General features: G+C 37.6%; 2 protein-coding genes and 7 non-coding genes across 13 annotated transcripts; 7 read left to right on the top strand and 2 right to left on the bottom strand.

Moving 5' to 3' along the window:
* Positions 1-55: 55 nt before the first annotated feature.
* rpl14 (ribosomal protein L14) lies at positions 56-2,740 on the bottom strand. The gene is made up of 6 exons (XM_046865518.1): positions 2,613-2,740; positions 1,528-1,629; positions 1,319-1,413; positions 642-741; positions 487-540; positions 56-154 (listed from the first exon to the last, which is right to left on the bottom strand). The coding sequence occupies exons 1-6, from the start codon at positions 2,613-2,615 to the stop codon at positions 83-85; spliced, it is 426 nt and encodes a 141-aa protein (XP_046721474.1). The 5' UTR covers positions 2,616-2,740; the 3' UTR covers positions 56-82.
* A 290-nt stretch (positions 2,741-3,030) lies between these two features.
* On the top strand, positions 3,031-3,102 carry trnap-agg. Its single transcript has one exon. It is a non-coding gene; the product is annotated as a tRNA-Pro (tRNA).
* Positions 3,103-4,235: 1,133 nt separating this feature from the next.
* trnap-agg lies at positions 4,236-4,307 on the top strand. The gene has a single exon. It is a non-coding gene; the product is annotated as a tRNA-Pro (tRNA).
* A 772-nt stretch (positions 4,308-5,079) lies between these two features.
* On the top strand, positions 5,080-5,151 carry trnap-agg. Its single transcript has one exon. It is a non-coding gene; the product is annotated as a tRNA-Pro (tRNA).
* A 689-nt stretch (positions 5,152-5,840) lies between these two features.
* On the top strand, positions 5,841-5,912 carry trnap-agg. The gene has a single exon. It is a non-coding gene; the product is annotated as a tRNA-Pro (tRNA).
* An 847-nt stretch (positions 5,913-6,759) lies between these two features.
* trnap-agg lies at positions 6,760-6,831 on the top strand. The gene has a single exon. It is a non-coding gene; the product is annotated as a tRNA-Pro (tRNA).
* A 327-nt stretch (positions 6,832-7,158) lies between these two features.
* On the top strand, positions 7,159-7,230 carry trnap-agg. The gene has a single exon. It is a non-coding gene; the product is annotated as a tRNA-Pro (tRNA).
* Positions 7,231-7,272: 42 nt separating this feature from the next.
* sgo1 (shugoshin 1) lies at positions 7,273-14,579 on the bottom strand. 5 transcript variants are annotated; one of them, XM_046866965.1, is made up of 11 exons: positions 14,461-14,579; positions 13,589-13,736; positions 11,406-11,605; positions 11,162-11,214; positions 10,934-11,010; positions 10,254-10,726; positions 9,760-10,168; positions 9,513-9,677; positions 8,959-9,126; positions 8,599-8,764; positions 7,273-8,503 (listed from the first exon to the last, which is right to left on the bottom strand). In XM_046866965.1, the coding sequence occupies exons 2-11, from the start codon at positions 13,728-13,730 to the stop codon at positions 8,377-8,379; spliced, it is 1,980 nt and encodes a 659-aa protein (XP_046722921.1). In that variant the 5' UTR covers positions 13,731-13,736; positions 14,461-14,579; the 3' UTR covers positions 7,273-8,376. The 5 variants fall into 5 exon arrangements, with proteins under 5 accessions (XP_046722921.1, XP_046722924.1, XP_046722923.1 ...); XM_046866968.1 differs by lacking the exon at positions 14,461-14,579 and adding an exon at positions 14,173-14,443 and having other exon boundaries at positions 8,599-8,698; XM_046866967.1 differs by lacking the exon at positions 14,461-14,579 and adding an exon at positions 14,173-14,441 and having other exon boundaries at positions 10,254-10,723.
* Positions 7,828-7,899, top strand: trnap-agg. Its single transcript has one exon. It is a non-coding gene; the product is annotated as a tRNA-Pro (tRNA).
* Positions 14,580-22,114: the final 7,535 nt, after the last annotated feature.

Below are 22,114 nucleotides of genomic sequence, written 5' to 3'. Positions count from 1 at the left end.
TTTATTCCACAGTTATAGAACTTCACGTGAAATAAGTGACACATGAAAGCAGAACAAGTCGTGAAAGACGTTTATTGAATATTTAGGCCTTTTTTGCTTTTGTTGCTGCAGCTTTCTGGAGTTTCTTCATCTCGTGCTTGATGATCTTGTTCCTCTGCAGAAACAAAGAAACATCAAGTAGAAGGTCAGATGGGACGAAGCAAAAATCAGTTATGATGTGAGGATCATCAACACAACACAGAGTAACAGTGAATACACTCCAAGCCTTAGTTCAGATTATAATAGAAAGTAGCGTCCAACAATTAGCGTTGCAGTATTTTATATTTCACAGAAAACAGGTGGAGAATCAGTGAGAGGAAACATCTCCACACAGTGCTACTTCTACAGTATCAGTCCTTACGTTACATTAACACTCATACTCAATGTATTGTGAGGTGTATATTATGCCTTTTTCAATAGAAAAGAAACTCAAATATGTTCTCCTACCATCTTCTTGGCCTTCATGACCTTGTAGCGATCAAAGTCGGACATCTTGGCCCTCTGTGAAAATAATCCAGGAGGACGGGTTAAACACCAAGTATTTACTATTGTTTATCACAACTGATCTTACTCATTGCTCTGGATTAGATGTTTTTGTTTACCTTTTCCCTGGCTTCGATTTTCTTGGCCCAGCTGCTCTCAGCCCACTTCTTGTTGACCTCTGCTTTCTCCCAGGCGCGCCTCACGAACTTCTGACGAGCGCTGTGGAGAACAGGCATGACGTTCAGCTACATTACATATATCTCCACCTTGTCTGAACTTCATCTCAGTTTTCTCAAGTTCTGATTTGGAAACCATCTTCACAAGAACTTATAAAGGACCGACTGCCAGCATGCTACTAATCTGTGCAGCTCAGTGATGGTAATTTAATCTCAGTAAGGTGCATCTTCACGTGTTCACTGACACGATCAGGACACACTCTGATTTACAGATAAACTACAAACAACGTGCAATTATTACATAACGTCATTCAGGAGTCTCAGACGAGGAGTTCTGCTCTTCAGTGTTTAGATTTAAACAGTAAAACACCTTAAAGAATATATTTCACAAAAAGTCCTACATTTAAATGGAGAATGTAAGAATATAAAACTAATTACAAATTAAATTAAACTTGGTGTCCAGGATTTAAGCTTCTTGCTGAAAACGTGTTGAACTGTGTTTACAGTGAGGTCTGAGCTCCATCACAGGTAATTATTACTACACATTAGACAGTAAACACTGCCCTGTTATAACAGTTATAATAAAAGTGTCCTGATGGAGAGTGAAGACGACGACGTACCTGTGAGGGACTTTGATGACGTAATCGGTGAGCTGCATGCATTTGAATGGCATGGCCTGTCTCTTCACACCGCTGCAGGGACCGTCCACCAGAGCCTGTCACACACACACACACACACACACACTTTTAACTACAGACATCACCTCTCCGGCATTCAGAACCCGACACGCTGGACATCAGGTGTGGTCTAAATAAACAGCTGCTCTCACCCGGTTCTGATCGATCACATCGACGATGGCCACCAGTTTGCCTTCATGGGGACCGAAGGAGACGTAGGCGACGCGGCCGATCTCGACAAAGCGCTTGAACACCTGGTAAAAACAAAAAAAAAACGCAATTAAACTCTCAAAAGCCAAAACAGACGTAGAATCAACAAGAGTCACAACAGAATCATCAACAAGAGTCACAGCACCGTCATTTACAGATGTGTAGATGCGACTAAAATATCAAAACTAAAAACAGAATCCAAGAACTCACATTCACCTGCGTGTAGTTACTGCATTTTATTACACCGAGAAAAGTAGACATTTTTATAAACTGTATATACTCATAATTCCTTTCTTTATTTGAACATAATTAACTTTAAGAAAAAACCCTCATAAATTCACCTCTGTGTCTATTAAAAGTGATAATCTGGAAAAAACAGTCGTATGAATTTAGGTGTGTAAAGAAAACATTTTATGGTCATTTTCCAGGAAGTTTTTATTCGTGAACTTTTTACTTCATTAAAAATATTAACTGAGAAATTATAAACATTTCAGATTTTTTGTGACATGAAGCTGTTCTGAAGAGAATGAGAAGAAACGTGTAGAGGGAAATGATTCCTGCGCGCGCGCGCACACACTTTATCTATATTTATATTTAATTTTTAATAAAATTCTCACATAAGTATGAGAATAACACAAAGTTCCGGCCATGCGCGAGACCGGGCTGTTCTCTATGCTAACTCAGGATAATAAATATGATTAAGACTTGGGACAATTTCAGTGCATGAACGTGATGATAAATTTGATTTAGTAATAAATGTATCTGGTTAGTAGATAATTTAGTTATTTAGTTAATAATTCTGCTGGGTCTCTACACGCAATCGGCCTAACTGAAGACACCACGTTGTGCGCGCGACCGGATTAAACACCCGATTTTTGTCTAAAGTCGTCAAAAGTTACTTCAAGAAAAAGCGACAAGGCGTTAACTACAGTGTCCTTTCTCTATCTCAAACACGTCTGGGTGAAAAGACGCAAATAATAATCCACTTTTACTCGTATTTAGGCTCCGTGGCGCCTCAGAAACTCACCATGATGGCAGACCGTGGTAGAAAAAGAACGCCTCAGCTTCCGGTCCAGCCTGATACTGCTTCCGCACAGCACTGCGCATGCGCATGCGCACAAACCCAAAACCCGAACTGAAGTGTACTTGAATCAAATTCACTAATTATATATTAATATATATTTTAATGGTAATAAAGTTGCGATTACCATTCTCGCCACAAGATATCGCAAAATAAACCATTAATTTTAATAAAGCCGGGTGTGTGTGTGTGTCGGTCCGCGGCCCGGGGGTTGGGGACCACTGCAGTAGAGGTTAAAGGAGTTAAAGAGTTGCGATTCCTATTTTCCCCACAAGATGGCACAAAAACACATTTTACTGGCATACCAAAAAAATGCACATACTTTGCACATGCAAGAATGTAAACGTGGCAGTGCTGCACGTGCGGCTCGTTGGTCTAGGGGTATGATTCTCGCTTAGGGTGCGAGAGGTCCCGGGTTCAAATCCCGGACGAGCCCAGGCTTTGTTTTAAAGTAAAAGCTAACATTTTAACTAATTTATTTATTTTTTAAAGCCTGATGAATAATTGTGACACTAGTTTTTTTAACTTCAAGACAAATATATATATATATATATATATATATATATATATATATATATATATATATATGTGTGTGTGTGTGTGTGTGTGTGTGTGTGTGTGTGTCTGTGCGTGCAGTAGTGAGACAATTAGTTACAAATACCACTGTTAAAATTCCATTTATATTTTATTACCAGAAGATGGCGCTAAAACAAACCACATTTTACAGATATATATATATATATATATATATATATATATATATATATATATATATATATATATATATATATATATATATATATATCTGTGATGATCACAAAACTAGGAGCTACTAACCATATAGACTGTATAAGACTGCAGAAAGAACATCACTTATAATCGTATACTCCAGTGCTCATGTTAGTTCTCACTCTTCAGTGTTCTGTATTGTTGAAAGATTTATGATCAAACTCTTGATGTCACCCAAATGAGGATGGGTTTCCCTTTTGAGTCTGGTTCCTCTCAAGGTTTCTTCCTCATAACATCTAAGGGAGTTTTTCCTTGCCACAGTCTCCAGGCTGCTCATCAGGGATAAACACACACCATTCACCTTCACTGTTGATTTGTGTAAAGCTGTTTTGAGACAATGTCTGTTGTAAAAAGCGCAATACAAATAAACTTGACTTGACTTGACTATATAGATGTGTGTGTGTGTGTGTGTGTGTGTGTGTGTGTGTGTGTGCAGTAGATTAAAAATATAAATCTCTCTGGTGAAAATGCATGTTTTTAAAACAATTAACCAATATAAATGCAAGATACATATATATATATATATATATATATATATATATATATATATATATATATATATATATATATCTCGCAGTTAAAGGTTTGGGATGCACAAAATACAGCAAGTTATAAGAGAAGATGAATATTAAAAGAAAGAGTTGCTATTTCTGTTTCTTACCACAAGACGGCGCCAAGAACACACCACATTTCAGAAGTCCCTCAAACCTCTGTGTGGTTTAGACAGATGTTGTGAAAACGTGGCAAATTTGTGGGATACATCTCACAAACTTCATAAGTGGCTCGTTGGTCTAGGGGTATGATTCTCGCTTAGGGTGCGAGAGGTCCCGGGTTCAAATCCCGGACGAGCCCAAATACCTTTTTAAAATAATAGCTGACATTTTTATTATTATTTTTATATATATATATATATATATATATATATATATATATATATATATATATATATATATATATATATATATATATATATTCTTTTTTTTTAAGCATGATGAATAATTGTGACAACAGGTCACAGGTTTATTTTCTTTCAGACAGGTGTGTGTGTATATGTGTGCAGTAGAAAAAAATAAATGACAAATACCACTGATAAAATTTCAGGTTTTGGGAACAGTAACCCATGTAAATTGTGTCAGAACTTTAAAGTAATAATATATCACTGTGCAAATGTGTTTGTGTTCACATTTGTTTGTTTCCTTCAGTTTGTATATCAAAACCCCAAATGCACAAAATACAGCAAGGTACATGAAAAGATCAATTTAAACAGAGGAGTTGCGATATCTAATTTGTTACCACAAGATGACGCTAAAGACACACCACATTTTACTGAAGTCCTTAAGATTTCTTCCCTTATGCACTTTCCACGTTATTACTGGTTATTGGTTTTCACACAAATAAAACGAAGTTTTAATAACTTGCTATAACTATTGCAGTTAAAAGTCAAAATACAGCAAGTTATTAGAAAAGATAAATATAAAAAAAAAATCCTATTCCTATTTTGCACCACAAGATGGCGCCAAGAACACACCATATTTAAAAAGTCCCTCAAACCTCGGTGTGGTTCAGACAGACGTTATAAAAACGTGGCAAATTTGTGGCATGAACCTCACAACCTCTTAAAAGTGGCTCGTTGGTCTAGGGGTATGATTCTCGCTTAGGGTGCGAGAGGTCCCGGGTTCAAATCCCGGACGAGCCCAATTACCTTTTTAAAATAATAGCTGACATTTTTATTATTATCTTATATATTTTTCCTTTGAAGCATGATGAAAATTGTGACAACAGGTTTATTTTCTTTCAGACAGGTGTGTGTGTAGGTGTTGCAGTAGAAAAAATAAATGACAAATACCACTGATAAAATTTCAGGTTTTGGGAACAGTAACCCATGTAAATTGTGTCAGAACTTTAAAGTAATAATATATCACTGTGCAAATGTGTTTGTGTTCACATTTGTTTGTTTCCTTCAGTTTGTATATCAAAACCCAAATGCACAAAATACAGCAAGGTACATGAAAAGATCAATTTAAACAGAGGAGTTGCGATATCTAATTTGTTACCACAAGATGACGCTAAAGACACACCACATTTTACTGAAGTCCTTAAGATTTCTTCCCTTATGCACTTTCCACGTTATTACTGGTTATTGGTTTTCACACAAATAAAACGAAGTTTTAATAACTTGCTATAACTATTGCAGTTAAAAGTCAAAATACAGCAAGTTATTAGAAAAGATAAATATAAAAAAAAAATCCTATTCCTATTTTGCACCACAAGATGGCGCCAAGAACACACCATATTTAAAAAGTCCCTCAAACCTCGGTGTGGTTCAGACAGACGTTATAAAAACGTGGCAAATTTGTGGCATGAACCTCACAACCTCTTAAAAGTGGCTCGTTGGTCTAGGGGTATGATTCTCGCTTAGGGTGCGAGAGGTCCCGGGTTCAAATCCCGGACGAGCCCAATTACCTTTTTAAAATAATAGCTGACATTTTTATTATTATCTTATATATTTTTTCCTTTGAAGCATGATGAAAAATTGTGACAACAGGTTTATTTTCTTTCAGACAGGTGTGTGTGTAGGTGTTGCAGTAGAAAAAAAATTAATTACAAATACCACTAATAAAATGTCAGGTTTTGGGAACAGTAACCCATGTAAATTGTGTCAGAACTTTAAAGTAATAATATATCACTGTGCAAATGTGTTTGTGTTCACATTTGTTTGTTTCCTTCAGTTTGTAAATCAAAACCCAAATGCACAAAATACAGCAAGGTACATGAAAAGATCAATTTAAACAGAGGAGTTGCGATATCTAATTTGTTACCACAAGATGGCGCTAAAGACACACCTCATTTTACTGAAGTCCTTAAGATTTCTTCCCTTATGCACTTTCCACGTTATTACTGGTTATTGGTTTTCACACAAATAAAAAAAAAAAAAAAAAACAACAACATGTGCTGATGTGTGTGCAGTAGATTAAAAAATGTTAATCTCTCTGGTAAAGTTGCATGTTTTTGAGACAATAACCCGATATAAATTGAGTCAGACTTCTAATGCAATATATATATATATATATATATATATATATATATATATATAGCAGTTAAAGGTTTGAGATGTAAAAAATACAGCAAGTTATTAGAAAAGATGAAAAAAAAAAAAAAAGAGTTGCTATTCCTATTTTGCACCACAAGATGGCGCCAAGAACACACCACATTAAAAAAGTTCCCCAAACCTCTGTGTGATTCAGACAGACGTTTTGAAAACGTGGCAAATTTTATGGGATGAACCTCACAAACTCCTATAAGTGGCTCGTTGGTCTAGGGGTATGATTCTCGCTTAGGGTGCGAGAGGTCCCGGGTTCAAATCCCGGACGAGCCCAATTGGTTTTCTTAGAACTGAACGTTATAAATTAGATTTTGTCTGTCATTTTTTTTTTTTTTTTTACTTTTTTTACTTTTAATCAGGCTGCACATGCTGCATTAAGAATGCCTCAACAGAGAGTCCTATCGCTGCTCAAAATACAGCAAGTTATTAGAAAAGATGAATATATATAAAAAAAAAGAGAGTTGCTATTCATATTTTGCACCACAAGATGGCGCCAAGAACACACCATAGTTAAAAGTTCCTCAAACCTCTGTATGGTTCAGAAAGATGGTTTGAAAACGTGGCAATTTTGTGGGATGAACCTCACAAACTCCTATAAGTGGCTCGTTGGTCTAGGGGTATGATTCTCGCTTAGGGTGCGAGAGGTCCCGGGTTCAAATCCCGGACGAGCCCAATTGGTTTTCTTAGAACTGAACGTTATAGATTTTGTCTGTCTTTTTTTTTTTTTTTTTTTTTACTTTTCATCAGGCTGCACATGCTGCATAAAGAATGCCTCCACAGAGAGTCCTATCACTGCTCATACTCAAGTTTATTATTTTAATAATCTATCTTACTTCAATTTAGCAACTGTAGAAATAATAATTTATTCTAATTGCTTTGCAAATGTATGTATGCATCAAAATATCAGACTGTGTGGACTATTTCTATATTCATATTCCGTTATTTTCCTCCACATCTTTTATTCCCATCATAATGCTATGTTACTTCAATTTACATGTACAACTTCTATTTTAAATGTGTAGTTCTCTTTAGCTTTTTCATAGTTTATGTTGTTAATTCTCGAGTACAAGTGTTAGGAAAGGAGAAATACACGGAGGCACCAACATTTGTGTTTTGTGAACGAATGAAAGGAAACAGTAAAGTTGCAGTTCTGTTTTTCAACACCAGGTGACGCATGAAACACACCCCAAGTAACAGACTCGTGTCCTACCTCCAGACCGCGGACGTGCACGTGGCAGGAGATATGAACCTCTAGGAACATTATCCAGCGGCTCGTTGGTCTAGGGGTATGATTCTCGCTTAGGGTGCGAGAGGTCCCGGGTTCAAATCCCGGACGAGCCCAAAGTTTTCTACATCTGGAATATAAATTCCATTAGAGAAAGTGCTCAAAAAAAATTATTTGCACTATAAACAAAAACATCTAGCTGTTAATGTTCATGATGAACATTTAGTATAATAAACAGAGTAACCTGATCAAACAAATCAATATCTTATAATTCATTTAGTTGAATAATCCATGTTGTACTTTTATCCTGAGCATAATTTTATATACATTACATATCTATGTATCTATGTATCTATGTATCTATCTATCTATCTATCTATCTATCTATCTATCTATCTATCACTGCAAAGGGGTTTATATGTACCATTTATAATCTTTGTTTGCTTTGCTGGCAGACATTTTCCCCCAAACATGATTAAAAAAACTAACTTTATTTTACATGGTTTGTCACTAAAATCACACACAGAATACATTTACATAGTAAAAACTATTTAAAAGTCATAAAGGAGTAATAAAAAAAAAGGGTAAAATGTTCAGAGACAGCCCACAAACGACTCGTTGTATTTCTCCATGGCTTTAAGGGAGTGTCGAGATTTCTGTTTGAAGACGGGCGAGCGCAGAAAACGAGTGTCTGTGAACTTGTCTCCACGCCGCAGCTTCCTGATCAAAACAAACCAACACAAACATGGTGACGAAAACATCTGGGAAAAACAGAATGTGCTGAATATATCAGTAGGAAAAGGGGCGGAGCTTACGAGCTGATTGACGGTTCTTTGTAGCTGACTACACCCGTGCAGCGTCTTTTGCGGGTGAGGCCGGGGGTGGAGTCTCTGCCCAAGAGAGGCCTCTGATAGGCTGCAGGAGAGAGATTGGTCACATCATTCAAAGCCAAGCCCAGACAGGAGCGAACTACAAGACCACCTGCAGAAACACAACGTGCATGAAGGAAGTTATTAAAAGTGCAAAAAAAAAACCCATACTACACCGAAGGACAGTAAAGAAAGTGTGTGTGTGTGTGTGTGTGTGTGTGTGTGTGTGTGTGTGTGTGTGTGAGAGAGAGTGTGATAAGCCATGAACACAGAGGAAACAGAAGGTCAGAGAGGTTAGGACATTACCTTTTCTCCTCCTTGACTTGTCCATCACCACAGACATGATGTTCTCCGGCTCTGATGATTGGTTTGGACAGTTTGTCAATTCAAACAGAGGACTGTCAATTACAAGCCCCACGTCTGCAGTAGTGATTTCAGGTGGAGGAGACGACACTTTCTTTCCAGACACAGCAGCTGGATGATGAGAGGATGGATCCATGATTAGCAACATTTCACAAATCAAGCAAACGACATTTCCAACTCATAGACACACAGACAGAGAGGGGGTGAGACAGACAGACAGGGGGTGAGAGACAGGCAGAGGGTGAGACAGACAGACAAACAGGGGGTGGGACAGACAGGTAGAGAGGGGGTGAGACAGACAGGCAGACAATGAGACAGACAAACAGGGGGTGAGACAGACAGGCAGAGAGGAGGTGAGAGACAGGCAGAGAGGGGGGTGAGACAGACAGGCAGAGAGGGGGGTGAGACAGACAGGCAGATGATGAGACAGCCATACGAGAGTTAAGAAAGGCAGGGAGACGAGGTGGTGAGAGAGACAGACAGACAGTGAAATGCACCTTCTGCAAACTCCTGGTCTGGATTTGATGGGTTACACTTCACAGCAGGAAAAGATACATGAGCCTCAGTTAAGTGCAGCTCTGCAGCAGGGGAGTGTGGAAGATGTAGCTCTGCTTTGCTCGACAACGGGACATGTTCAGCTTCGGCACATTTTTTGACGTTTCCTGTAAAAGAAACAGAATTAAAATCCACGGGAAGTCCTCAGGTGAGGTAATACACAAACAAGGCTGAAGATCTGAAGCTCACCAGATCTCTCTGGAACCGTGTGCTTCTGTTTTGGCCTGGTGTTCTCCTTCCCTCTCGTCTGAGCGGACCTTCTCTTAGAGCGAGCGCGGCGTGGTGGAGGATCACGAGTCCGTCTCAACTTCCTTTCCGGTACGTACAGACTGTCGTCTGCGTCCTGCTCGGCTTCTGAAGGGAGAGAGTCCTCACTTGCTGGGGCGGGAGGGGGCGGAGCAACAGGGGATGGAACTATGATAGGAGAGGGAGGGGCTTCTGAGGGTTTGCCTCCTCCTCGGAACGGCGTGACATGAATGGCTTCTTCGCAGTCGAAGTCGAACGTGTCGTTACCGCCAAGGGACGAGTTTAAGCGGTCACTGGAAGCGGGAACAGAACCGGCCGCCGTCGTGCGACTCTTAGAACGAGCACGCGGCTTCTACAACGTGAAGCAGAACAAGATGTATTAATATTTATAAAAACACTTCACAGAACAATTAACGTGTGTTTACTAGATGTTTCACCTCCCAGGGTTTCTTCAGCGGTGCACGCTCCACTCTGCGTCCACGCTCTGGCTTGGTAGCCGACTGAACCACTTTCCGTTTCGTCTGTCTGGACACACAGCGCTGTGGAGGCTCCGGAGTCGAGTGCTGCACGGCTGCGAGGTCCGAAAGTTCAGAGTCAAATGCATCAACTGAATCTTTCCGGAGTGAACTTTGACCGCCAGCTGCAGTGTTTTCAGCAGGAGCTACATGCTCAGCGACATCAGTGCTGGTACGTTCTGTAATGCCTGCATCGAGGTGGCGCTCAGGACACTCAGCCATGTCAGAGCTCTGAGGCTCCACCTCTTCCATTACACAAGCATCAACAGAGGCGGGGTTAAATAGTGAGCTCCGCCTTCGCTCAGAACGTTTCCTTCCATCTCGACGACGTCGCATTCCGACAGTGGAAGGCAGTGAGGCCGTAGTATTAGTGGAACCTCCCAGAGCCTCGTCTACTACAGAAACACAGGTGAAAGGAGGCGTGGCCTTTGTTCACACCTTTCCAGGTCAAAGAGGCGTGGCCTCATTTCATTAAACTAAAATTATTTTATTTAATTAAATTTTGTGCAAGAAATTCAACCCACACACATTGATTATTAAACAGGGATGCATACACTTCTTCAAACACACACACACACACACACACACACACACACGCATACCTTCCCCCTGCTGTGTGAGAGACTCAAAAGGGCGGAGTTCCTCTTCCCCAGTGACCACCTCAGCTTGTTCCACACCCCTGAACCACATCAACAGCGTGGCGCACACACACACACGTTATTAAGAAACACTTAACTTGGTTGAGAAAATAAATAAATAAAATTCAGATTATGTACATTTGTAAACAGTAGACAGAGAGATAAAGCCAATCAAAGTTTTTATATTTATACCTCGGGCTGGGAGACAGGACGAGGACTAACTGCGGCTCCTCTGAAGAAGACGTCTTACACACGATACAGAAATAAAACATGAGGAGAAGAAAAATAAAAACAAAATAAAAACATTAAGAATATAAGAAATGTATTTTTACAGATGCATGTGTGCAGAAAAAAAGCCTAGAATGTATTATTAATGCAGAAAAGCAGAACTTATTACTATTATTATAATTACAGCCAAAATTATTGAGTAACTCACCTGTGCACATTTGGCTATGGTCCCTGCACTCAGAGCCCTCTTCATCATCAGCAGGTGGAAGATGAGGGCCTGGCGTTCTTTCTTCAGCTGCAGAATGATCCCTTGTGCTTGCCGTAGCTTCTCTCTCTCCGCCTGCAGAGCCAGGGCCAGCGCTTTATTATTCACCTGCACACTTTTCAGGACAAATGGCTTCACCGAGGCTGAAGACACAGACAGAGACAGGAAAAGAAAAGAGGTGAGAGATGTGGCTCTACAGTAGAACAGAGTAAATAAAAATCCACCCAAAACTAATGCATATAAATATTTATGCCTTCATTGAACAGTCTGCTACTGATGTAGGATGAGTTACATGACTTTACCTTAACTCTAAAAACATCAGATTTCCAATTAACCAAAAATAAATAAATACAGTGAAAAGATTTCTGTCCTGATTTTTTTTTGCATATTTAATTTAGATCATTGAGATCATTTTAATCTTACACAAAGATAACCAGAATAAATATAAAATGAAGATTAATTGCCAATGCTTGAGTGCAGTTCTCGATCCTAAGGATGGCACAAGTTATTAAGTGTAGGGGCAATTACTTTTTCACACCGGACCGGGTACAGTATGTATAATTCAATTTCTGAATCATTTAAGTGTGACAAATATGCAAATCAATAAATAAATCAGGAAGGAGACAATACTATTTCACAGCACTATAAATAGACAAACTAAATTCAGGATGATCTCCTCAACCACAACATGGGCGCTAACAGAATCAGCACTATCCCTCACTTCTCTAACTAAAGAGAGCGATGCAGCGGCGCTTTATACTCTCCAGCACTCTTCATTATCTCCACTACTTCTAGAATTGAAGGTGAGAGGAGCAGAGGGAAAAAAACTCATCACAAACATCTAAACATTTAATGTGCTTCAGGGTGGAGTTTCACAGACCTTCAACAAATGCTGTTTAAAGACTTCAGCTCAGCATTCAACACCATCATTCCTCATCATTTGATTGATTAGCTGAGCCTGTTGGTCCTGAACACCTCCATCTAAAACTGGATCCTAGACTTTTTGACTGAGAGGTCTCAAGCAGCCAGTCATAAACAGCACCTGAGAACTGGGGCCCCTCAGGGCTGTGTACTAAATCCCCTGCTGTTCACCCTGCTGACTCACGACTATGAAGCAAATCACAGTTCACGTCACACCATCATGTTCACCAACGCAAGAACGATCAGTCGGCATACAGAGATAAAGTACAGAGTTTCAGGGGTATAGCTAACAACCTGTCTCTAAATGTGTAAAATACAAAAGAGATGGTTGTTGACTTCCAGAGTACACGTAGTGATCACTCCCAGCAGAACATCAACAACTCCTCCACTGAGATTGCCAAGAACGCCAAAGTCCTTAATGTTCACCTGGTCCCTCCACACCAGCATCATAACAAGAAAGCCCCAGTGGCATCTACTTCTTGAAAATGCTGAGGAAGGCCCAGCTCCCACCACACATTCTTAGAATGTTCTAGAGAGGGACCACCGAGAGCATCCTGAGCAGCTGCATCACTGCCTGGTTTGAGAATTGCACCATTCGAGATTGCAAGACCCTAAAGAGGATAGTGAGGATGGCTGAGAAGATCATCGGGGTCTGTCTAACCGCCATCATTCGCAAAGCTACCAGCATTGTGACCCGACACACACACACACACTTCACTATACTGCCATCTGGAAAAACTTACCAAAGCATTCAGGCCCTTATGGCCAAACTGTGTAGCAATTCAAGTACTCAAAACAAGAAACTGGTCTTGGGCTCTCTCTCTCTCTCTCTCTCACACACACACACACACACACACACACACACACACACACACACACACACAAACTGCTGTTTTGTACAAAGTGCTGCTAAAATAATGCAGTGTTTATATGTACATATACATATATGTATTTATTAATATATGGACAAATCCATCTGTGTGAACACAACTCTACTCTGCTGGTTGGTGGAGCAGTGTCTCCATGTCCACTGCCTCTCTGTCTGATGTTACTTTTTATCCTAAAGGTCACACACATGCACTGTATTTCATTTTCCAGTTAGTTTTGTGATTTGTTAATTTTCTTGTGCAGCTCCTTGGTCCTGGGGTACGTTGTTTCATCTCACTGTGGAATGCCGGAGACTAATTGAATTCGCTTGACATTACCGGTGGTCTTCAGTTTAGAAAGTCCTCGACTTGCAGCACACGCGCTCGCCAGGCGCTTGTTCCGCTTCTCCTTCATCTTCTCCTTAATGTCGTCCAGACTCTGCTGGAATGACTTCTTCTGCACCACCCGCTCGCGCGCCATGGCTCACTAGATACACACACAAAACACACCTGATTTAGTCACACGTTCATTTTAACATCACTAATCTTGTTAATAGAACAATGTTTATGGTTAAGAGGAATATTATAGGATTTATATAAGATTAGACAACAGTTCAACAGTAAAATATCATTCACTAAATCACTTATTTAAAAACAAAGATTTTAACAACAATCAAATCACAAATCTACATTAAAATCTCACGTTTTATATTAGAAGTTTAAATACCAGATTTCAAGCAAATTACACAAAACTACAACACTGGTGGGATTTGATGTAGTTATTTGTCTCTTTCTTAATATTAAATATAAAAAAAAAAATAATCAATGTTGTAGTTTTGTATATACAAATACAAGTCATGACTTCGAATTCAGTAAAATGGCCATAATTTTCCCGAATGTAGCGCATGAGTGCGAAATCTCACCTACATGATGATGTGAACTGACTTTAACTTTAATTGAATAAATAAAATCTCTTCTCATGAAACTTGATCCTAAAAATCCTGGTGATGTTCAATTCCAGTCATGGCGGCGCAAAGCCACACAGTGCTAACTGTTAGCCTCGTGCTACACTTCCTCTCATCAAACACAAATAAATATAATACAGTCTCCCACCTCACTTTAATAACTGTCCGGAATCTGAGTGTGAGTTATTTAATAAATGATCATTTATATGAATTACATTATTAGTCAGAAACTAAACGAACACTCACCGACAGCAGCAGCTTCACTTCCGTTTTATTCTTAATGTTTTCCTCTTGGAGGACGTTGACATTCGAACTGCGCGCTGCGAGTTCACTGATTGGTCAAATGTAATCTTGCGTCATTTCCGCGAATACGTCGCGAGCGCTATGTCGCCACCTAGTGGCACAAATAAAATCAGCTTGCTCAGATCCTGTTGTGTTGTTCCTCTTCTTTACTCAAAGATAATGTAAATAAAAATGATAAAAAACGAGGAATTGCCTAATTTGTGGTGCTTTTTTAAAAACGTTTTTTAAAGTCTTAATTGTCATTAAATTAGTAATAAACTAATAAATAACTTAATTTTAAAAAGTTATATGTCTATGTACTGTTATATTTCTTTATTAATTTATAAATTCATTAAAGTAACTACGATGCAGTAAATTGGTCTAAATAAATAACAATTGAAATGAATGATTAATCAATTATTCAAATCATTAATTGAATCACTAAATTAATTAAGTATTTTTTTTTATTTTAATTACATTTCAATAGTGTGTTATTATTACTAATAGACATTATTATTATTATTATTATTATTATTATTATTATTATTATTACAGTAAATCTCTGCACTTTATGTTAGTGTTTTATGAATTTACTTATATTAAATGTAATTTTTGTGATCATGATAACATCAGCTACAACATGAGAACTAAAATCCTCACCATCATCTTTCATTTGACCTGAAATGCCTGGGTGTGAACAGTGCAGAGGAATGAAAGTTTTTATGGACCAGGAATAAAAAGCTGAATGCTGCTTTGACATTTAATAGAGGGACAGTTTTTCTTTTCACTCTTTCTGAAACTCTTTCACAGGAGGCTGGAGGCACTGTGGCTTTCACGCAGGGGCTCAAATTTAACTTCCTTCTAGTTCCAGGAACAAAACCTAATAATAATGATAAATGGGGAAACATTCATTTCTTTCAGTAGATGAATGTGTGGATTTATCTGCAATCTAACCTGTTTATCAGATCAGAAATAACTAATCAAATAGATCAATGGATATTTCTTAACTCACTAACAAGAGAAAGAGAGAGAATGAAGAGGGAGCAGTGTTTATAGCTGCTATAATATAAATGAGTAACTATCTCAAACATTACTGATAAAAAGCAGGATGTGTCCTCCTGAAACAATGATAATAAAAAAGAAAGATCTGTGATATTAAACCTGTTATATGCTGTTAAAAGAAAATAATTAACTTCAGCATGCCAGCAGTTTTTGCTGTAATGTTTTATGTCTTATGTTAGAAAATAAAATCGTAGCCGTCCTGCACTCGCTTCATGATTCAGCTGTCATGCCGTCATATTTTGTGTGTGCAGATCAGCGAAACCCATGCAGAGATTGAGCAAAATGAACAAGTTTCTGAGTTTGATAAGGAAACGTGACGATAGGGGAACACGGGGGAGAGATGAGTGCAGAGGAACCAGTCAGCATCTCAGGGTTTCCTGCTGGACAGGGTGTGAGAACACGGCGGGGTCACGCTGTGGGAGGTCCTTCTATCATTTATTCTTAAAAAATAAATAAATTGTAATTCAGTTTTATGTATAAATCACTTTCAATAGAGCAGCTTTAGATAAGTCTGGATATATATAAAAACAATTTCAGATGTAATAATAATAATAATAATAAATGTTAATATTTATATTGGGATTTAAAATATTATGTAATATTTATAGTTATACCTTTAATTTAATGCAAAATGTTCTGAGCAGCCGATCAGGTTTACATTTCACAGTCAGTTGTATTCTGTATATAACTTTAATGTTTGTGACAAATAAAATCTTGACTCTCTTAAATAAATGAAATGATGTTAATGAGAAATGAAAGATGACTAGTGTCAGTGCAGCAAGTCTTCTACAGTCTTGTTCGTGGAACTTCAGGTAAATGGTAAAGGTGCTTTTTACTCTTCACATGTACACAGTAAAAGGGCCTCGCTCAGGTCATTCAGGTTCTTCCACACCAAACTCACTCATCCATGTTGTTATGCTTTCATGCAAATTCTAGTTGTAAAGCAAAAGTTCGTGCACAGTTTAAAAAAACGTTTATTTGAATCAGTTACTAGAATAATATTGAACTGTATTATTTAAAACACACTTTAATATTTGATCACCTTGTGTTTAGATATTAGTGTTCGTTCATTTTGAATGATTAGGTCAATTATTTTATGATTAGTTTTGATTAACAGTTATACAATATATAACACGACATTTTTTAAATAAAATTGTTATTCTTGGTTTAAAGTTATGCCTCATTTTCAGTGGAAAATAATACAATTGCTGTACATTAAAAAACTATTTTTCTTCTCACTGCTGCTTTGCTCGGAATTTGACATTAAACAGTAAAATATATATAAATATCCTGCATTCTGAAAATATCCTCAGAGTGATGTCATATTTGCCAATGACTCAGACTTGGAGTCATTGAATGCTAACACACCTTTTTCTAACCCTGTTGAGGTGGAGTTTATTATATCAGCTCCTCTTTTACATTCACACCATGTTTATGAGCAGACAGAATGAGAGATATGGAAATATATAAATATATAAATATATATACACATACCCCTGGGAGCAGGAAAGCATGCATGACTGAGAGCTCTATAAAAGAAAGGGAACAGTACACAGTGTACCTTCAACCGCAAACCAATGATTTGTTTAAACGTCTGCTTGAAACTACTGATAAACCAACCCTGTATTTTACCTTCAGAAAATGACACATAAAATAGCACTTTTTTTTAACAAGTTTTTTGTAAATAAAGTTCCTGATAGATAAACATGGTCATTTTGTGTCTTTAAAGTATGAAACATTACAAGGACGCCCATCTTCATCAGCATCGCTATTTTCTTGAGTGGTTTCGCTCTGCCCATTATTCGAGGTGTTTCCCAGAAGCCTGTGGGTGAAGTGAATAAAAAGCTCATCACTGACCCTGAGTGCACAAGAGAACTGATTGTCTGAGATGATTATCTGATCTATCAGTCAGACTCGAGCACTCTTCCTGTCCTGTTCTGCCCTGCTGATATTTCCTCTAGTTACTATGAAGTTTATTACCCTGAACTTCACCTCAACCTTTGAGGGCAACATCACAATGTAATAGTTAAAGCAGTACACTGAAGCTGAACCCTGAATCTGAGTGTTTCTCTCTCAGAAAGGTTTGATGTAAATCCTTCTCAGGAAGATAGAAACCCTTAATTACTGTGTGCAATAAACCCTGAAAAGAACCAGAGGTGTCAAGTAACTAATAACATTTACTGCGTCACTTGAGATTTTGTGCACTTCTACTTAGTAGTAGTTTTTAAAATCAGTAATTTTACTTTTACACAAGTACGCTATTATATATAATATATGAAACTGCAAATCTATGAAAATAAAAGAAAATATATTAAAAAAAATAGACAACGATGCATGTACAACAACAACAACAACAACAACGTTCTAATTGTCTTAACATAATATAACTAGGGTAATATGATTGGTTTCTATGAATATTAGTGGTTTGTTTGACACATTTTTTATCGTGGGTCCCTGCACCATGTTGCTTGACCTTGACCTGAAAAACATTGAAGACCACCATCTATTCTTCTGAAAACAGCACCACTGAGATTCAGGATCCTCTTCACAGCAGCACCACTTCCTATTTCCACACTCAGGTTCTTGTAGGGTTCTTGATTGGTCCTGCACTCATTTTTAGCAACAGTAGGATATTGACCAATAAAATATAATTTTTATTTTTACATTTGTTATTTAAAATTTATTTGACATATAAATAATACAATTACTTTATCCTTGATTATTATTTTTATACCTCATTTGTTTTTGCTTTTATATCATGTGTCTTTTTTCTTTTTCTTTATACAATTAATCCTTTTCCCCAGATTTCTATTGTTACTTCATTTAAATGAAATATTTTATTGATTGTCATTTGTCTTTTTGTATGACCTTCTACAAACCTGATCTGGTCCATCTACAGAAGCAAAGGCTTCAAAATTGTGTAAACACACTCACTTCCACACTTTAAGCCTGAAAAGTTTCTCATACTGGCTTTGACACAAGACTCTAATTGTGCTGACTCAGCTGCTTCCCACAGGTGAAGGTGGTGCTCTGTAATATAAGTAAGCCTCCAATAGTCCTCACCAGGTCCAGAGTAATCAGAATTCAAGCTTTCTTTCTTTCTCTCCTTCACCATGAAGCCTGTCTCGGTCATGAAGCTCCTGCTTGTTGCTCTGTGTGTAGCTTCAACGATTCACATTTCAGCATCTCAGGTGAGTTCTAACAAATCTGTAGAGTGAAATACTTCATTCTTGATATAATTATATATTTAGCTTCCTCATTTGTCAGCATGCTTCCAGAATCTGAGAAGATGTGTGTAGGTTTGACATTTTTCTGGTATTCTGAGGAAAGATAATGAAAGCGAAATGGATAAATAAGATGAGGAAAAGATCACACAGCTGATATTCAAAATGGCTGCAAATTTGCATCAGCGGTATTTAAGACAAACGACTAAAACATTAACCGTTGTTATGACGTCATTTCTATAAAAAAAAATGCAAAAAAATAAAACTTTTAAATAAACAAAATTTTTTTTATAAATAAACAAGAAAACATTTACTAACATTAACTCATTATGAGAATAACTACAACAGAGTGTCTTTAATAATGTCAAGGCAAATAACAACAAAAATATAGTTAAACTTAAAAGATATGCATTCAAGTAAATTTTTTATCAAATTTTTCATCTAGTCCTAAATAGTCTAAAGATAAATCTCTAATAGCAAATCCCAAGTGGTTTCTTAAATTGTAAACTATTCTGAATTAATCATAAATGATTAATTATTCTAACTAAAAGAGAAAAAAGCATATGTGATGTTTATATTTGTCTGTTTTAGGAGAACATGACTTTTCCTGGTACTGCCAATGTAACACTGGCAACTACAAGCGGACAAAACAACAGCAACTCAACAAACACAACGCTCCCTTCTGGATTTACAGCCGCCACCACCACCCCAATCAACACCGTGAAGCCAGAGACCAATGCTCCGATTAAACCTCTGGATGAAGATAGCTCAGAGGAGGACAGCAAGGAGACCCGCAGGCATCACAAGAAATCAGAAAGATTTCATCAGAAGAAAAACAGGGGGGGGGGGAGAAGGGAAAATGAATTTGAATTTTGAAAGTCATTCAGGATAAAAAGTGTAAGTGATGTACACTGTCGAATCCAACAAATAAATATTTATAACGATCAAATAAATTAATCTATAAATATATGAATAAATACATATACAAACATGATTCAATAGTTTTTATTCTAGAAATATTTTTTTCCACTGTAAACAGCATCAGTAAACACACATTCGACACAGTGCAGCATCGGATTTCTAGAAACTGAAATAAACTGTAATCTTAGATTTGATAAGCCTGTGAAAAATTCATGTAAGATCCTGTAAAGCACTGTGTCATCTGTTTATTTGCTCTACATGTAACTGCCATTGAATAAAGTTAAACAGCTGGACTTCATGTTTTCTCTTTAGTGTCACATGTTTTATAAAAAACCTGCAAAGAAAAAAGTATGTGGAGATTGAGATGGCGCTGGTGGTGCTACGACTCAGTAGCCTACATGCTACATCAATATGAGGCATATTTCAAGGAATCAATAAAGTGATGTACATCCTCTTGTCTGTACTTTGTCTAAAATCTGACATAGTTATAAATAAATAAAAGTAATCAGCAGAGGGGGAAGCATTAAAGTGTAGTGCAGCATTTCCCCAACTTTTTTGCACCATTGACCAGTTTCACACAAGACTGGTGTTCTCCATGGAGCAAAAAGGGTGGTCACGCACATATCTAAACACATTAACATGCATATTATATTAATATTATATGATTTAATTATTCATTTCATTATTACATTTTAATTAAAATGTAGCTTAATGCAAATGAGCCACAGCCCGGTGGTTGGTCCTGGTGTAGTGTCTGTTCAGTCTCAAACAGTGTATGCAATTCCACATTAAGTGTCTCTGGATAACTTTGTAATTTGTGTAAAAAAAAAAAAAATTCTGATTCATTTCAGTTTCTTCAAACATGACAAAAAAAAAGCATTTCCTATTTGTGTGGCTAATGCTATTGTACAAGCTTCCTCTCCAATCTACTATCCCTCAGCCAGATTGTCTTTACCAGTAAATCTATTATAAACTAAGCACTAAGTCCAGACTCCAACACTCCATAATGAAGGAGTACCTACTTTATTAATTGTTTAGAAAATCTGCATATTGTGGCACAAGTGTAGGTTACTGTTGTAGGTTGCCTCGCACCATTACAGACCAATTCAGGCCTACGTTTGAGCCTTTCAGTGATACCTGAGATCAGGTAAGTCACAACCAACCTCATTTTGCATGTTTGCTTAGGATAATAATAAATTATAAGCAAGTAAGAGTTCTCACAAGGTGGAGAAAATATCACCATATAACCCCAATCTTCTCATCCCTACACTGGCTTCCTGTTAAGTTTCAAATCCACTACAAACTACTGGTGGTTTATCTCCATGTATCTCTCCAGTCTTCTAACACGCTACATTACGCTTCTTCAGATCTCAAAACTCCAGACTTCTGGTAGTTCCTAGAAGAGCAAAGTCCACTAAAGGTGGTAGAACATTCTCACATTTAGCTCCTAAACTGTGCAGATTAGTGCAGATTAAAGACGTATGTTTTTAGCGAGTTCTACACATAACACACATCACATCATAACCTTGTGCTCCAGAACATCTGATCACATCACATCATCAACTTGTGCTGTTAATATCATGAACAGCAGCTACGCTAATTCCTCTCCACTGCTTCTCTTTCTCTCCCCATCCCGAGGCTTCCTGAGGTTGCTCCAGCCCCAGTCACATCCCACCTCATGAAGATTGTGGACCTTTAAAGAAGTAGATGCCTACAAACATCCCAAACCATCTAGAGACGTACCAGTGCCAATTGGATTCCACTTCTCAGTAGCTCCTGGTTTCACAAAGTCAGCTGACTGTAAAAGACTGTATAAAGATCATTACTCGTAATCGCACACTCCAACCTGTCTTGGTTAGTTCTCTCTTTCCAATGTTTGTATTGTTTAAAAACTATAATCACACTCATGATCTCGCCCAATTGAGGATGAGGTTCCCCTTTTGAGTCTGGTTCCTCTCAAGGTTTCTTCCTCATATCATTTAACGGAGTTTTTTTTCTCACCACAATCACCCCAGACTTCATCATCATGCATAAACACACATCATTCACCAATAGTAATGGTGTCATCCTAAATTTATGTCTGCTGCCAAGCCATTAATAAACCTATAAACTTCAAATACCTGGGCTAAATATCTACTCAACTGTCTTCTGTATATTTATTTATTTATTAGGTGAATTTTTAGGTTTGCATATACTCAATGGCTTTAAATTGTTTAACTTGAATAAACCTCAGCCTTCCACAAGATTCTCACAATACTCTAATGAAATAATAATCCTGTCTCTTAGTAAATCACAGTCTGAACATGACATGTGGAGTAGTAAAAACCAGAGATTGAATATTAATAGCTTGTGATTGTTCTATTCAAGTTTTTTGTTTGTTTGTTTAATTGCTTTTGTCTCTACAGGATATG

The sequence above is a fragment of the Silurus meridionalis genome, chromosome 14, assembly GCF_014805685.1.
Source record: "Silurus meridionalis isolate SWU-2019-XX chromosome 14, ASM1480568v1, whole genome shotgun sequence".
Taxonomy (NCBI): Eukaryota; Metazoa; Chordata; class Actinopteri; order Siluriformes; family Siluridae; genus Silurus; species Silurus meridionalis.
This window is presented reverse-complemented; position numbering and strand designations above follow the sequence as displayed.

Bases quoted from the DNA above. Each gene is read 5' to 3' on its own strand.
- rpl14 (XM_046865518.1), bottom strand. The intron at 742-1,318 runs GTACGTCGTCGT...TGTTCTCCACAG, and splicing joins GTCATCAAAGTCCCTCACAG to CGCTCGTCAGAAGTTCGTGA. The intron at 155-486 runs GTAGGAGAACAT...TTGTTTCTGCAG, and splicing joins TCATGAAGGCCAAGAAGATG to AGGAACAAGATCATCAAGCA.
- sgo1 (XM_046866965.1), bottom strand. From the start codon at position 13,730: ATGGCGCGCGAGCGGGTGGTGCAGAAGAAGTCATTCCAGCAGAGTCTG. The intron at 11,215-11,405 runs GTGAGTTACTCA...ATCGTGTGTAAG, and splicing joins CCATAGCCAAATGTGCACAG to ACGTCTTCTTCAGAGGAGCC. The intron at 10,727-10,933 runs GTATGCGTGTGT...GTGTTTCTGTAG, and splicing joins TCTCACACAGCAGGGGGAAG to TAGACGAGGCTCTGGGAGGT.